We start from the raw sequence: 17,440 nt of genomic DNA on the forward strand, positions 1-17,440 counted from the left end.
TTCTTAAACGACTGCATGGAAACTGTAGACCGTAGCTTTAGGTGGTCGTATAAATACTAGTTGGTTTCAGGGACTGAATTTGAAGCATATATGCTGTTGCAGAAGTTTACATTGTAAAGTCCAACATGGGCTGAAAGAGCAACAGCTTGTTTGTGACTCATCATAAAGCCTATACTTAAACTAAACAAGCTACAGAATAAGTAGGCTACATTCAAACGGACTGACCCAAATAACTCACTATCTGTAGCTTAGTTTATTAATAACATAAGCATGTTCGACACGCTAGAAAAACAGTCATATTGTGTTCTGCTTTGATCAGCACTTTTTGTATTTCTCACAGTTTGACAACACAACTGATAGGAAATCAGCTGACGTGGTAACTAGTAATCTCAATCCCAGAAGTTGACTACAGTTTCTAAATGTAAAATCTACTGCATACTCTTCAGAATTGGCTCTTGCTCCCATTATGGGGGAAACCTATAGGAAGACTGGCTGGACGCTGAATTAGACCATTAGATCGCTAATCAACTACAAGCATCTCTTAATATCGACCTCGGGCAGGGCCAAAGCAGGTAGGGGACATAGCCATCAGCAAAGGAGTGTGTGTGTGTGTGTGTGTGTGTGTGTGTGTGTGTGTGTGTGTGTGAGAGAGAGAAAGAGAGATGGTGTGAGAGAGAGAGAGTGAGAGAGAGAGAGTGTGTGTGTGTGTGTGAGAGAGAGAGAGAGAGAGAGAGAGAGAGAAAGAAAGAGAGAGAGAAAGAGAGAGAGAGAGAGAGAAAGAAAGAAAGAGCGAGCGAGCGAGAGGGAGGGAGAGAGAGAAAGAGAGAGAGAGAGAGAGAAAGAAAGAGCGAGCGAGAGGGAGAGAGAGAGAGAGAGAGGGACGGAGAGAGAAAGAGAGAGGGGGGAGAGAGAGAGAGACAGAGAGGGAGAGAGAGAGAGAGGGACGGAGAGAGAGAGAGAGAGACAGAGAGGGATAGGAAGAGGACAGAACTTTGTGGTTGGACCATCTTTAATCACATTTCCCTCTCAACCTCAATAGCTAACACCAGCTCTGTATATAACCATAACCACTGCCTGTTTTGCATCACCACGCTCTGAGGACTTCTGAGATTTATCAGTGAGGAAGGAGTGTTTGCGCACATTTGTGTCTGTGTTACTGAGATGTCAGCAGACGGCCAAACTCTGCCTACCCACTGTGGCTGAGTGGGTTTGTCGCTTGGCTTACAAAACTATAAAGTTGCAGTAAAAAGGGTGCCACAGTTGGCCGTGCGTTTTGACTTGAAAGGACAGGATGTTTTGAATGTGTGCAGATCTCCTTCGTGTTGGCAGAGGCCTGAATTCTCACTGCCGCTCAACTCTGAGATCTACCTGCATGCATACAAATGAGTCTGAGAAAGGCCAGAGTTTCAATAAGACAAATTGATTGTAGAAGGATTTATGTAACGTTGCAGCAATCGTAATCCTGCTATTTCCATACACAGAATGTCAACAATCGCAAGTAATCTCATGAATATAAGTGAATGTCATCAATAGACGTGGATGTCTCGTGACACACCACTGACTGAAAGAATAGCCTACTTGTAATATTAAAAAACATATATTTCTCAAGAACCAAAGTGTCACCCTCCCATCGTAGACATCACCTCCTTCTAGAGCTGCACGATTATGACAAAAGATGATAATTGTGATTATTTGCTTCAAAATGGTAATTGTGATTAATAATTGCGATTAATATTTCATATATAATAACCAAAATGCTCCCAAATCACGGACGTTGATCCCTTTCTTGCTACTAACTCACTGACCTAGTTTTCGCTCATTTTTTCACTACTCACGGCTGCGGGTACTCTTGTGACACTTGTCTTGACCTACTGCTATCTGTCTTCTCAGTGAAACTGCTGCACACAGCGCACTCAGCGGGAACGCATGTGATTGGTCAGACAGCATAAGCGCCTGTGATTCGTCTGTGTAGTCTTAGCACACTCAATTCAAAGCAAAATTATTAATCACATTAATTGCGGCCTTTTGCGATTAGTTAGACATCACCTCCTTCCACTTTTGACATCACCTCCTTCTATCACCTCCTTATATACATCACCTCCTTCCATCACCTCCTTATATACATCACCTCCTTCCATCACCTCCTTATAGACATCACCTTCAATTTTAGACATCACCTCCTTCCATCACCTCCTTATAGACATCACCTCCTTCCATCTCAGTCATCACCTCCTTATAGACATCACCTCCCTCCATCTTAGACATCACCTCCTTATAGACATCACCTCCTTCCATCTCAGTCATCACCTCCTTATAGACATCACCTCCCTCCATCTTAGACATCACCTCCTTCTTATAGACATCACCTCCCTCCATCTTAGACATCACCTCCTTCTTATAGACATCATGCCCTTCCATCTCAGACATCATCACCTCCTTCCATCTTAGAAATCAATGGTTACGTATTGTAACCCTAGTTCTATGAGTGGAGCCCTGCCTCACAGGGCTAGCTCCCATTGGGTTGTGAATCCTAGTAAGGATGTTAACAGTTAATCGACTATCGATTAATTGCCCATAAGAATTTACTTGAGTAAGATTTGGTTACTCAATTAATTGCTTGTTAATGGAATGGAACGAGCATTATCAACCGGAGTTGTGTGAAATGTAATCACGATTTAAGGTCTGACTGCACATGAGGGTGCCCCGCCATGTAGTGAAGGCTAATTGGGATGCCGCAAAATGTCAACGACACAGCGGAAGAAAGATACAAAAATGAAGCGAGCAAAGCACTGTGGGTGGGGGACAACATGTTTATTGTGCACTTGTTTCTGTTTGCAGTTTCCTCAGAATCAACAATGGTTGACTAACTTTTGGTTTATTTATTTAAGGCCTAGGTAATGAGTAATCTCTCAGTGATGTTCTGTAAGGTGTGAAGCTGAGAAGCTGTGAAGATGACTTTGCCATGCAGACTTTAAATCTAAAAGATTGTTATCTTTCTTCCCCCTCAGGCAAGTAAATGGATGAAAAAAGGCTGGCCCAGAAATCGATGATGAACGAGAAGAGCTGAAAAGGAACGAATTTCCTGAACTATCTCCAAGGTTATGCCTCACAGAAACGTCTGAAGAAAAGATTAATGTATCTCCAAGTTTTGTAAGTGATCTCTGGGAGTCTCACAAAAAACTCTCTAGTGGCAGTATCCCATGCATTTACATAATTGAAGGATTGCTGGCAACTTATTTGGTTGGGAAACTTCTGGAACAAAGACTGCCATGTATCAAGTCGTACCAGGCGGTGCTGGGGGCACGATTACCAACGCTACCCCTAAGCAGAAAAATACCAGGGACATGCGCCCCCTGGTGGGAGCTGGAGTACTGGGTGTAGTGTTGGTCATTGCCGCGGTGACCGCCTGGTGCTATTACATCGCCTCACTGCGCAAAGCAGAGCTTTTGAAGACTGAGCTGTTGGACCTCAACAAGGATGGCTACATCATCCGCAACCAGGCGGGATCTATCGTTTTCAGAATGGCCTTCAGGTTTGTACTGTCTGATTTTGTCGGCTTGGCTCCATAATAGTTTGTGTACCAAGGTTAGGTGTCGATTAGTACTTAAACAAACTGACATTCATATACCATGGCTGTGATCAATCATTTGCAGGATTTCAGACAGTCTAGATATATTTTAATGCAATTGTTGCATTGTACAACAAGATATGAGAAAGTTGTTTCTATAGTAATTGCAAATACATTACATGCAACCTATTTGTAAAATTATCTGTGACTCACAATTCTTCTGGTGGATGGCAGGTCTGGAACCTTGGATCTAGACTCATGCTCTAAAGAAGGGGAAATCTTGAGCTGTGATCGCACCAGTGATAGGAAACTCAACTTCTTCATTCAGACCGTACGTCCCAAAGACACCGTCCAATGCTATCGTGTGCGTTGGGAAGAGCTGCTTCCTGACAGACCTGTGGAACACGCCATGGCTTACAACGTTTCGCACTGGTACGGGGGGGCGGAGACGGCCATTCAGCATTGGCCCATCTCCATCAAGGGGCAGCAGGCACCGAAGCCGTTCATCACTAGCGACGTGTACTCCAACCGAAATGACTTTGGCGGAATCTTGGAGCGCTACTGGCTGTCTTCCAATGCCACAGCTATCAAGATCAACGACTCTGTGCCATTTCACCTTGGCTGGAATGACACGGAGAAGACCATGTACTTCCAGGCGCGGTACCATGACAGCCCCTTTAAGCCGAACCCCGGGGAGGCACCCTGTGCCGAACTCAGCTATAGAGTATGCGTGGGCCTAGACGTCACCTCCATCCACAAGTACATGGTGCGTAGGTACTTCAACAAGCCCAACAAGGTACCCTCCAAAGACGTGTTCCGGTATCCCATTTGGTCCACGTGGGCACTACATAAGAGGGACATTGACCAAGAGAAAGTGTTGGAGTATGCTGCCAACATCCGCAAGTATGGCTTCAACTGTAGCCACCTGGAGTTAGACGACCGTTACACCAACAGCTACGGAGAATTTAAGTTTGATATGAAGAAGTTCCCCAACGCTTCATCAATGTTCCAAAAGCTTAAAGCGGATGGCTTTCTAGTCTCCCTATGGACGCACCCCTTTGTCAACTATGAATCAGAGAATTTCCACACCTGTGTGGAAAGAGGGCTATTTGTCCGGGAACCTACAGGCCGATTGCCAGCTTTGGTGCGATGGTGGAATGGCATTGGTGGCATCCTGGACTTCACTAACCCACATACCCGCGATTGGTTTTCATCTCACTTGCGGTCCCTCCGTTCCACATATGGGGTGTCATCCTTCAAATTTGATGCTGGTGAGACTAGTTACTTGCCTTGGAAGTTTAGTACAAGGAGTCCCCTTCATGACCCAAGCACCTTCACCCGACGCTACACGGAAATGGCCATCCCCTACAATGATCGCGCTGAACTGCGCAGTGGCTACCAGTCCCAGAACATCTCGTGCTTCTTCAGACCCATCGACAGAGACTCAGTATGGGGCTATGAGCTTGGGCTCAAATCCCTTATTCCCACTGTCCTGACCATCAGCATTCTGGGCTACCAGTTCATCTTACCGGACATGATTGGCGGAAACGCTTATCAGAATCGTACCAACGGAGGGCCCTCCTTGGTACTACCAGACCGTGAACTCTACATTCGCTGGCTGGAGCTGTCAGCCTTCATGCCCTCGATGCAGTTCTCTATCCCTCCCTGGGAGTATGATCTTGAGGTGGTGGAAATTGCCCGGAAGTACACTGCCCTCCATGAGAGCATAGTGGCACCACGAGTTCTGGAGTTGGCCGGGGAGGTGCTGGACACAGGAGACCCCATCATACGCCCGCTGTGGTGGATCGCCACCGGTGATGAGACTGCTTACAAGATTGATTCCCAGTTCCTGATTGGGGATGACCTCATGGTAGCCCCCGTGCTGGAGCCGGGAAAGCAGGAGCGGGACATCTACCTTCCTGCCGGGCACTGGCGAAGTTACAAAGGGGAGCGTTTTGATATTAAAGAGCCTCTGCATCTCACAGACTACCCCGTGGATCTGGATGAAATTGCTTACTTTGTCTGGGTTTAGCCTAATGAACAAGGGAATTCAGATAGCAAGCGGATGTGTAATAATTCTGGGCCATATATGGGCCGGAACTAAGCCACAAGGGCCAGATCTGGCCTGTATATGGCCCAGATCCGCTTGCTATCTGGGAAGCACACCGCAAAGGTCTGGGTACACACTACTTGTCTTGATTTTACCATTGGAAATGTTAAATACATTTTAGCAGAGAACAGCATATTCTATAACAACTACAGATGAAGACAGGTTTAAGGACTTGATAAACAATTTATTTTATTGTGAAGTTATAATGTGCCATACATGCTGTGAAAGTGTAATAATTGTTCATATGGTCTAGTAGTGAGCAGTACTGTAAGTGTAAACGCCCTGAAAAGGGGTTTTAAGTAAAAGAAAAAAACACAGCAGACGCAGCTTTCCTCAAATCCGTTGTGTGTAATGACTCAACATATCATGTGCATCCATTCACAAAACATACAGGAATATAATATAATATTAATAATACACATACAACATGATTTCCCCATAGTATTAATGGACGACAGTTGGCATTCTGCGAGGTTAGCCTGCAGTTAGCCTACGTTAGCTAGCTAGCTAGCTTATTCGTCGTCATTAATTTACCTCAGTAACTACAATAATACTTCTAATACAAATTTGTTCAAAACAGCCGTGAACCTGAACTGTTCCTATTAACTAAAGCACTCATACCTGAAAAGAGGTTTTAAGTAAAATAAAAGGAACACAGCGGACACGGCATTCCTCAAATCCGTTGTGTGTAACGACTGAGGATGGAGCGCGAGGTGTCCTTAAATATAGACGCTCAACAACTCACTCTATACTCCCCCTGCTGGAGTCATCTGGTAACAACAGCGACATTTTTTTAAACATAAAGCTAAAGAATTGCATAAAAATGCTTAGGCCAATACCTGCAACAACATTTTAAACACAACGCAATACAATAGCAATACAAATGCTTAAGCCAATACAACAATGCTGATGATGCACATTAACCATTTGTCCCATAAGCACCCAGAAAAGGGGCAGTAGACTGCTTCTCAATGTTTAATACATCGGTGCTGATTGGCTGGGTTAGGAGGGGCACTGCTCCCCCTAGTGTCCAGAGATGGCAACTGCAACTCATCCAAAACATGTATTCTGTAGGTCTATTGTAAAACTAAAATGTGTTAATGCCAAATGTCGACATGTCATGTATTCTGGTGCTTGTTTATACTACAGTATATTATAAACATAAGGTACACAAAATGGTGTTCAAAGAGGCCAGGTCACTGCTAAACTAATTTTATCATGGTTGTTGGGCATGGCCATATTTGTTGTTAGTAGCTAATTTACCCTTAGCGAGAAATAACTTTTTTTTTTTTTATTGAATTGTCCCGTAAGCCCCCATAACTTTACTGATAACACAGCCAAACATCTTAATTTGATTGATAGCTGCCATTTTGACTTCATTAGCGGTTATTAGCTCCCATGCTAAATGGATATGATATCCGAAAGTATTTTGGATCCAAGAAAACAAAGTGTCAATCCATCTCTTGCCTTGATGACAGTGAAAGTGCCAAGTGCCCTTCTAGCTGTAACAGTTAGCTGTCACTTTAAGATGTCCCTGTCACATATTATTATCCTTCCTCAAACTTGTTCCTTTGCAATGTACTGACAGTGTAGAGCTGTGCTATTGAAATGATGTACACTGTATCATCATGTCATTATCCCAAACAGTTTCAGCAAACATTATACAAACACTATATATTAGTTTCACATTTATACCTCCAATATATTTCTTATAAAGACTGATACAAGTTATTGTGTTCTTCATAACAAATGAGCACAATATAATGTAACACGATACCTTAATATAACAGAATACCTTAATATAACATTCTACCTTAATAGGAAAAGCTATATTTATGGAACGTTATGACAGAAGAGACGATACTGTGAATTTCGTCCATTTTAATTGTTTGTGTTTTTGCTTTGCTAATTTGCATATGTATTTCATAATGTGAATATTGCTGCACGGTGATTGCTCTCGCAGATGTTTGTGTTTTATTTTTATTTTTATTTTCACGTGGGCCATAATTTTCACCTCAGAAAAATGAGCTGTTGGAACCTGTGTGTGATTCACCATGACTTCATGCCGTCTGAAGCTGGCGATGTTCCTTCATAGACACATGTTATTTATAGCGGTTCTAAGAGACTCAAACTATTCTTGTCTTGTGACAGTTCCAGTGCAGGAGTTTGCTGACCTGAGTTGCTTGCATGATCTTTTGGTACATTCAAAACAAAAACACCCAATATGCTGACACAGGATTCATTTTTCATGAACTGGAGTTCACTTCCCTCACTGGTGAGAAGCCAAAACATGTTATTTGATGAGTGTGGCCAAAAAGCTTCGAGTTAAAACACATAACACCTTTTTCATTGATGACGCAACCCTTACAAGGAATAATATTCTGTATATGTATGATATGTTAAGGAAACTATTGACTGCCCACCAGCACAATATAGTCTTAAAATAAAATGTGAATGTACAGTATGCATATAATGTTAATTCACCTGGAATAGGCAGGTACACCCTTACTGTACACCATATCGTCTCATACAGGTGTTAGTTGCGATGGTCGCTCACATAGAGTGAAGCAGAATGCATTCAGCTGTGTACAGGTAGCATGCCTCTGCATGAGATGGTGTCAAACTCAGTTCGATAGACTTTGGAGGGTAGTGGTTGTCTTGTGATATTTTTAGCCAGAATTCTGAAGAGAATTATCAGGGAAATGTTCTGTATTGTTGGTCGGTAAAACAAACGAACTATGCTGATATCAGTGAATGTGCCCATGGCTTCGAAGGAAAATATTGGTGAAGTTGATTTGATTTGATTTTATTAGCACACTACAAGTTGGACAAGTTATCTTGGACAAGTCATCTTGTCCAAACTACAGTTTATAAGCACGTAAGGTTCTTTTAAGCATTTTTTTCAGTAGCTATAATATTCATTGTTACCAGGTTTTGTGTGGCTTGGATTGTCTGTTTATGTTCTGAAATGCCAAACGTTGATATGATATAAAGGTTTAGTACTTGTATGGAAAGGGCTTAAGTATAGTCAGGTATCTGCCAGGGTAATTGACTTAATTACCATGTCATTGTTCAACAACGTTGTATTGTTGCCTTACTAAATTCATTGCTTTTGTTTTGGCTAAAAATTAAACAGGCACCATAGTTATTACAATATTGTTACTAAGTACTGTAGACTGCACATCTATATGCTACATTTCATTGATTTATGTAAGATAACCTTTGAAAAGCACCTACAGTACAAATGGTCTTTTGATTATGAGCTTTGGTTTTGTGAACAATCCTAGAAAACTTGCAAAATGCACAATGTAATGTCCATGTCTATTCTGTAGTGTGGGATTTTAGCTACTTACATTTGAGCTTTAGAGATTTAGCTACTTTTTACATTTGAGCTGTAGAGATTAAGCTACTACTTCATTTGACATTGGTGCAACACTTTATTTGGAGGACCCCCTATAGACATCACAACTAGATCAACAAACTCCACCGCTACTCTGATACATACTGTATATGCAACGGATTAAGCTAAGGGTCAGTGGTTGTGGTTAAATGTTTGTTGATAGTAAATGCAGCGTCTACATACCATCGGGGATCAAGTAGGGAGAAATTAAGTGTATAGATCTTTCTGGTGTTATCAACCCTTTCACTGGGACTGGATTTCACTTTGCTTTTAATGTCAAGGATTGGCTCTGATGTCATGTTGATTAAATTAACTATTTAACTTTGCCTGTTTTGGTTTCTCTTGTTGAAGTCTGCCTTCCATGATGGCGTCTGAACCAGCAGAGATGGGTCCCAGATAGCAAGCGGATGTGTAATGATTCTGGGCCATATATGGGCCGGAACTAAGCCACAAGGGCCAGATCTGGCCTGTATATGGCCCAGATCCGCTTGCTATCTGGGGTTGAAGAAGCACTCCAGGTCTGTCTACTGCTCCCTGAATGCAATCACCAAACCACACACCTCTCTTCAACCTCATATAAACTAGCGTTTTGAGAAAGCGTATTTGTCTAGGGACACACTGTTGAATGGCCCACCCCCATTCCCCTAGGGAGAGAATTTTGGGTGCCAGTCTCATCATGGGGCGATAATGGCAAAGTGATGAGGTAATTCGACAGGTTACGAGGACGCTGCCCCCAGATCGATAAATCCTTTAGAAGCCTAAGGCACAAGGGCAAGGGGGCATGTGCTATAGGGGGATGGCTAGGAGGACCACAATACAGAGAAAATTAAAGTGATAATTTTATTAATCATAAATTGGGGAGGACAAGGATTGTTGGTAAGTCCAAATAGCAGTGGTGTCCCTCTCTGATGGGGAAGAATCCATCGCAGTCCACAGCACAGAACTGTGCCTTGAAGCTGCTTCGCTTTGTTTGTCAATGACTCCTCTCTGTCTGAAATTGATCTGGACTCCCGGCCAGCACTGGGGAGACACACACAACACACACATTGATTAGCTGTCTGTACGCTCCCGGGAAATCCATACTATTTGTAGGTTTGCTTTGTGCGATATTGTTTTGCTCTGTTCATCTTTTTAATAGCAAGGACGATAGGCAGGCTATATTATTCACAGATAAGAGCGAAAGGTAAAACGTCTCTACAGATTGTCTTAAGGAGCGTATCCATATTTAATGTGAAGGCAGGACTCTGAGATACAACATATTTAGCTTTCAGATTGAATATATCAGACTGTATAATTGCTTTTCATAGTATGACTCTGTCTACAAGTTCCAGAAGGACAAATAGAAATTATCTCAGCCCACCCTCCATAATTCAAAGTTAATTAGGTGTGAATGTGGCCAACTGATTAACACAATACAACAACGCAGTGGTATTCGGCTTTATCAGTACGCTGGGTACAATTTGAACATGGCTATCATTCTGAATATAGCTGCTGTTTAGTGGGAAAAGACCGGTCCATTCCGTGACCTGTGGTAACGTGCAGTGCCTCAGGGCTCCACTGGAGGGCAGTGTAGATTCACTGGTAGACTCGGGCTCAGACATGGTGAATTGGGACATGGTCCAGATGTGACCAAACCTGAACAAACACCGACCCCCCCCCCCCCCAAAAAAAAAAAACCTGGAGCACACCAACATTCACAATACAGGGAGCATCTCTGGGGACATTAACCTGGCAGGGCCCCCTACCCTGCTCCTCCCCACCTGTGTGCCCATCTGCAGAGGAGCGGGTGCCAGTTGTTCTGGTCGTACGCCAGCCTGTCTCTAGTCTCAACCCGTAGGCCTCGCCACCTCCACGTCCTGGTGGCTGTCTGTCTGACTATGGATGTCATGGTTCTGGCCCATGATAGTCCACGTTTGTACCTATGGATGTCATGGTTCTGGCCCATGATAGTCCACGTTTGTACCTATGGATGTCATGGTTCTGGCCCATGATAGTCCACGTTTGTACCTATGGATGTCATGGTTCTGGCCCATGGTAGTCCACGTTTGTACCTATGGATGTCGTGGTTCTGGCCCATGATAGTCCACGTTTGTACCTATGGATGTCGTGGTTCTGGCCCATGATAGTCCACGTTTGTACCTATGGATGTCATGGTTCTGGCCCATGATAGTCCACGTTTGTACCTATGGATGTCATGGTTCTGGCCCATGATAGTCCACGTTTGTACCTATGGATGTCATGGTTCTGGCCCATGATAGTCCATGTTTGTACCTTGTTTCACATAACAAGATTTGGTTCTGTCCCACTTAAATAAAACAGGCCTATAACCATGCTACGTTTTGAATAACACTGAAACAATGCTTATGAGTGACGTGATTCTAACTTGTCTGAAATGTAACTCCATTTTGTCTGGGTGTATATCACCAGTTACTGTCAATGAATGACTACAGCAGAGCTCAATCGTGCTCATGGTAAGGATCTAGCTTAAACATACAGTAGGACTGTATGTTGTCGAACACATGCTGTGCCAACAAAAGTGTGTGTATATATACACAGTGTATATACTTATATAATATGACTTTCCTGGTCAAGCTCTCAACCCCAGATAGCAAGCGGATGTGTAATGATTCTGGGCCATATATGGGCCGGAACTAAGCCACAAGGGCCAGATCTGGCCTGCATATGGCCCAGATCCGCTCGCTATCTGGGACTTCGCTGAAAGTGCAACAAGGTCTGTAGAAGAAGCTGATCTGCATCGCCAGCATCGATTCATAATCAACGGCAGACTGCTCGTTCATCACTTCAATGACAGGCCGAATTATTTTTTCTTCAGCGCTCATGGCTCACTAATATCAATGTCACGCAGACTATAATTTTTAATCTGGGACTGAAGAGGCCAAGTCAACGAGCCATGCACTCGCACTCCCCACCCCCCCCCCGAATAGCTCACTCCTTAGTTAATCTCAATCAGGAGCTTCACACACTGCTGTAGCCCTGAGTGATTGTAAAAGGGTCTTTCCAGAGATATCAGCCAGGCGGTATCCCGAGCCGCTCTGACAGAACGCAGATCTCCTATTCAGAGCTATTTGGTATATGAGCTATGACTTGGGACTTAAAGATCCAATCTCATTCGCTTAATATATCGGAACGGCCTTCGTCGTGATATTAAAAGGCAGATAATGTATTACATCGATAATGAAGATTATCGGCACAGTGGGCCAATTGGGGTGATTGAATGGTCGCTGTAATGTTCAAGTCACTGGTGCTGCTCCTCCAAGGACCCGGTATTCATGAGGGATTTTACCAGCTGATTTCAATAGTTCTCGACCTATTTGCAGTGAAAGTCCATCAATATTGGCATGCTAAGTATACATTTGATAGAATGGGACAATTTCAGAGATAAATCTATATCCTGGCATCTTTGGTTCAGGCATATCTATCGACTATCGATTCAAAACTCCTGACCTCTTTTATGTAGAGAATAGTGTACCGGGCCCAAGAGCTCAGGGGGCCATTTGCGTTTCTTGTCGCATAGTCAAAAGGCTTAGTCATTCATTCAATAACAGAGCCTCAAAAATCCTGCTGAAAAACTGAAGCAATAGCCTGAACATTCACTTTGAAGACGTCACAAGAAAGAAACCATCTGGATACCTGTAGTTTCTAAGTGAGTGTTTATCTATAGTACTTTAGAGGGGCTGAGTACTCCATATGGGCCCTTCAACTCTTTTGGGGAGAAATCCAAAAAGCAGGTCCTCCCCACAGAGTTAAGGTCCCTCGAGTCAAAACCGAGCTGGTAAAGCTGCTTTTATTGTGAGTTTTCTCAAATCATCTGCAAATTGGATGCCGTCTCATTGGGCAAATAAAAAATGTTGATCAATGAAACGGGTGTGGGGGCCTTTTACGTGTCTGGGCCCAGGGGCCCGTTATTTCAGAATCCGTCTATGCTAACTCCGAGTCCAAGCACATAACCCTGGGTATTTGTCCAGAATAGGTCAAGGTCAAGGTCAACTTTATTTATAAAGCACGTTTAAAATCAACCGAAGTTGCACCAAAGTGCTGTACAATATATAAAACTAGAATCCAGTAGGCTATCTGTTTACATGTGAAACATCTGTCCTATACTGTACGTTGAACAGCTGGTTGGTCTGTTCTTCACAGTTGTAATTTATTTGAATTCCTGTATTCCTCTTGGGGGCATAGAGCTCATATCACATATTGAAAAATGACTTAATCATGATTCAAATGAACAGAACATCCCATTAAAGATATAAAGGGACCAAAGTTAAATATAGTTGAAGTTGCTTGGATACTTCGGACTACTTGTGAAGTGTGGAGTGACGTTTTAAGAGAACCCTCAGGGGAAATAAATAACCCCCCCCCACCCGGCCGCCATCGTCGGGCTGCGAAGTGAGAAACGCTTAAATCCTTAACCCAAGGTTTTCACTCTGACTGGAGTGACCTCAGATCGGGCGTCGCCTCGACCCTTCTGAGGGGAATATGTCCGTCCTCGCCGGGTAACAAATGAAGCCGACGCCCTGGAGACCGTTGGTCCTTACATCTGTTTATCTTTCTCACCCCTGCCTGTCTGCGCTGACAGAGACCGACCCTCCAGCCCCCTGGTTCCTTCTCATTCCCCCCCCCCTGGCGTCTGCGTATCTAAACCGATGCCTTTTGGGTTTAGTGATGCGGTGAAAGCACCTACTCGGCCATCCGTGGCATCTTGTCTGCTTGGACGGTGGCCTGTGAGGACAGTTTGAACGAAGCAGAGAAAAAAGACAATGTGAAAACAACCCCGCCGTACCCTTCCTGAATAATCAGGAATTTAACGAGGGTGGCTTGCTTTGGGGTGATAACGGGGCTTGATCTGGGGTTTAGGGGGCCATGCGCGCGGGGGTGGATTTGAGGGGGCCCTGGAGGGGGCAGGGGGGTGACAGGATGTCCCCTCTACCCTCCATAAGCCCGGGGACATGCCACCCTGCAAGAAAATTAAGCAGAGAGAGACCCTGAAACGGGTTATTTATCCCCCTCATGAAAAATATATTGAATAAAAGTGTCTTCAAGGTAACATCTCACAGCTATGGGAGAAAAATCACTTATGAACATATTGAAATCTATCTATCTATCTATCTATCTATCTATCTATCTATCTATCTATCTATCTATCTATCTATCTATCTATCTATCTATCTATCTATCTGTCCGTCCGTCTCATAGGCATAGGGGCATAATTGATACCTTCATGGGTTATTGATAACGTTTTGGAATACCCCTGTCTTTTAAGGACGGGGACGGGGGGGGTTACCTTGGGGAAAATGAGGGGTGTTGTATGTGTGTGTGAGTGTGCATGTGAGTGTGTGTGTGTGTGTGTGTTTGGGGGTGGAAGAAGGTGCTTAGGTGGCTCATCTAGGTTTGGAAGGAAAAATTGGTGCCATCCATCAAACGCAGCATTTAACAAGCGCCAAACGCGGGGCGCCGCCCGACAAAAGATTCTTATTTAAGGCAGTGAACCAGGAAACGTGTGGCGGAGCGGGGGGACTAGTGAGGGTCTATCAATCAGCCAGTCAGCTCCTTTATTTAACAAGCGAGAGGCCAAGGACCCCTAGGGTGACTCTCCATATTCCGGCTTGTTGGGCTCGCACTCGTTTTCCCGGGGAGGGAGAGAGAAGAGAGGGGGAAGACAGAGGGATGGCGGACTAGGGGGGGGTGGGGGGCGCGTCAGGGTTTTTTCGGCGGCCGTCCCTCGACGCGTCGGTGCGCTCCATCATCCCGGGCGCCGGACGCAGGGGTCTGGAACTGCGGCTTGATGGGATTTTTTTCAGCCGCGTGGCCTCCGTGCCCCCCTCGACCCCTCCCCCCTCCGTCTTTCCCAGCATGCATCTGGAGAACCCGGCGTACCGCGCTTCACGGGCGGAGGGGCCGGATTCTCGGTGACACGCCGACACGACACAGGGCTGATCTGGGGTCTGTTATGAGCACGGCACAATCAGCTCCTTTCTAATCACTGTCTTTTCTAAGAGACTGGAGTAGAACAGGACCCAAGGATTAACACCCCCTAAGGGTGAGGTGAGAGAGGAGGGAGGGAGGAAGAGAGGGAGGAAGGCAGGGAGGGAGGGAGAGAGGGAGGGAGGAAGGGAGGGAGGGAGAGAGGGAGGAAGGGAGAGAGGGAGGGATAGAGAGAGGGAGGGAGGGAGAGAGGAAGGGAGGGAGGGAGGGAGAGAGGGAGGAAGGGAGGGAGAGAAAGAGGGAGGGAGGGAGGAAGGGAGAGAGAGAGGGAGGGAGGGAGGGAGGGAAGAAGGAAGGGAGAGAGGGAGGGAGGAAGGGAGAGAGGGAGGATGATGTCTGTGCAGAAAGGCAGGAGAGAAAGGAGGGAGAGTGGGAGGGAGGAAGAGAGAGAGAAAGGAGGGAGAGTGGGAGGGAGGAAGAGAGAGAGAAAGGAGGGAGAGTAACTGTGGATTCTTTTCATCCAGCATCACTATCACACACTTGCCAGCCAGCTCAGTTGTCAGAGTTGCTTAATGATGGATTTATTTTTTGTTTTCCCATGAAAATGCTTTATGCTTCATTTAAAAACAATATCTGTCTGCAAAACAACGTTAACGGGCATGTCTGTGTATAGGCCTAGTAGCCTAGTAAGGGAACAGTTCAATAAATGTAAGTAAACAATTCAACAAACTGTATAAATCTGGTCTAGGCAAGACTAGGGACTTGACATTCACAACCTCACTTCATGATGCATGTTTATGAATATATTCCGAAGGGAAGGACACACGTGTTCTTTTATACATGCAAAAATATGACCCGGCATGAAGTTTGCCTTCATGGGAAGTGCGTTCCTCCCCGGCCACCATTGCTACAGGAGGCATAATTCACCGTGAAGCTCGGATCAAGGTCTACTTTCATTCCCTTTCAGTCCCAGACTGCTTTCATCCCCGGACTAAAGACCATTACATTTCTCCCTCTATTTATTTATCATATGGATTTTCTTTTCTTTTTTTTTACCGTCCTCGCCTCCGATAAAACACCGCCCACACAGACGCAGAGCAGTAAACATGGTGAGCGACCGAAAAGAGAGGTGGATGGAAAAGAGGAGGAGAGAGAGACCGGCCGCGCACAGACACACAAAATCAATTGTGATCAATGTTTTATAACATCAGCACGCTCCTTTTCCCGACCCTCGCCATCTTGAATAAAAACTCAACTGGCTACTGCATCCCTCAGCGGAGGGCCTCAGCCCACAGCCTCCCCTGCCACCTGTTAGCTCAATAAGCCCGTTAAGTCTGGAAAACAGCACAGCAATAGTGTTGTATTATTACTATTATTTACTCAATGGTACTGGTGATTCATGACGCACAATAATACTGTTCTTCAATAAAACCCACCATCAACAAATCAATACTTAGGCTATAAGTAATGTGGTCCCACTCCAAGGGGCGAATTCACTAAAGCAAATTGCGCCCGCTAATTGCACCATAATATTGCGCGTCAGTTGCGCCCGCTATGTGCTCCGTTTTAAAAACCTATTCACTAAAGACATTGCGCTAATAATATCCCAGCGCAAACACGCCCATTCGGTGTTTGCGGCTGAGTGCAATTTGCTGCTGATATAGGAAATGACTATAAATACTGCGCATACAGCGCATACAACTCGTATGCATATCATTGGACGATGGCAGACAGAAAAAGAAAGATACGATTTTCAGACACCGAACTTGAAGGCCTCACGGACGAGGTTCAAAAGCATGCCTCACAGCTTTCGGCAAAAAATATCACGACTGCAGCAAAAAATCAGATTTGGGGTTTAATTTCCCAATCAGTCAGTGCCATTTGTGTGTGTAAACGCGGAACACTGCAAACGGAGGTGGAATGATTTAAAAAGACGAACAAAGGAAAAATTGTCATTTTATGTTATGCAAGTTGCAGCACGATGATCTGGCATACTTTTGGGGGAGTGTATAACATTGCCCCACCGGTACGATCTAGGCATCTAAACGGCTTTTCAGGATTCCAAATGTGCACTCAATCACACCGCGCGTCCTGATGTGAGCCCGGTTGTATGCCGCCTCTCCAACGTTGAAGGATTACGCACGGGAGTCATCATCCATGGCTGAAGATGATACCTGCCGTCACCTATGATACAAAAGCAAAATATTTTCAAGACCATTCAAATAAAACAAATATTGTGTAGGCTACTGTTTTTATTTATTTCTTTATACCTATATCGGCCCCCAGCGGTTCAATGAGCAGTTATATATAGGGAATGCGCAGTTTCGCGTATAGACTATTATACGCACAGTTTCGTGCTATGTAGGCTATTATAAGTATTATTCATTGCGGGAGCTTGGACTCGCTGGGGACGGGTGGA

The 17,440-nt window shown here is 44.7% G+C and overlaps 1 protein-coding gene across 1 annotated transcript; it reads left to right on the forward strand.

Annotated features, from left to right (window-relative positions):
• Positions 1-3,269: 3,269 nt before the first annotated feature.
• On the forward strand, positions 3,270-5,600 carry myorg (myogenesis regulating glycosidase; the record flags this gene model as incomplete). The annotated part of the gene is made up of 2 exons (XM_084445413.1): positions 3,270-3,532; positions 3,803-5,600. 2 exons carry the CDS (start codon positions 3,270-3,272, stop codon positions 5,598-5,600), a joined length of 2,061 nt encoding a protein of 686 aa, XP_084301539.1.
• Between the last annotated feature and the right edge of the window lie 11,840 nt (positions 5,601-17,440).

Source organism: Borostomias antarcticus (genome assembly GCF_949987555.1).
Source record: "Borostomias antarcticus genome assembly, chromosome: 11".
NCBI lineage: Eukaryota > Metazoa > Chordata > Actinopteri > Stomiiformes > Stomiidae > Borostomias > Borostomias antarcticus.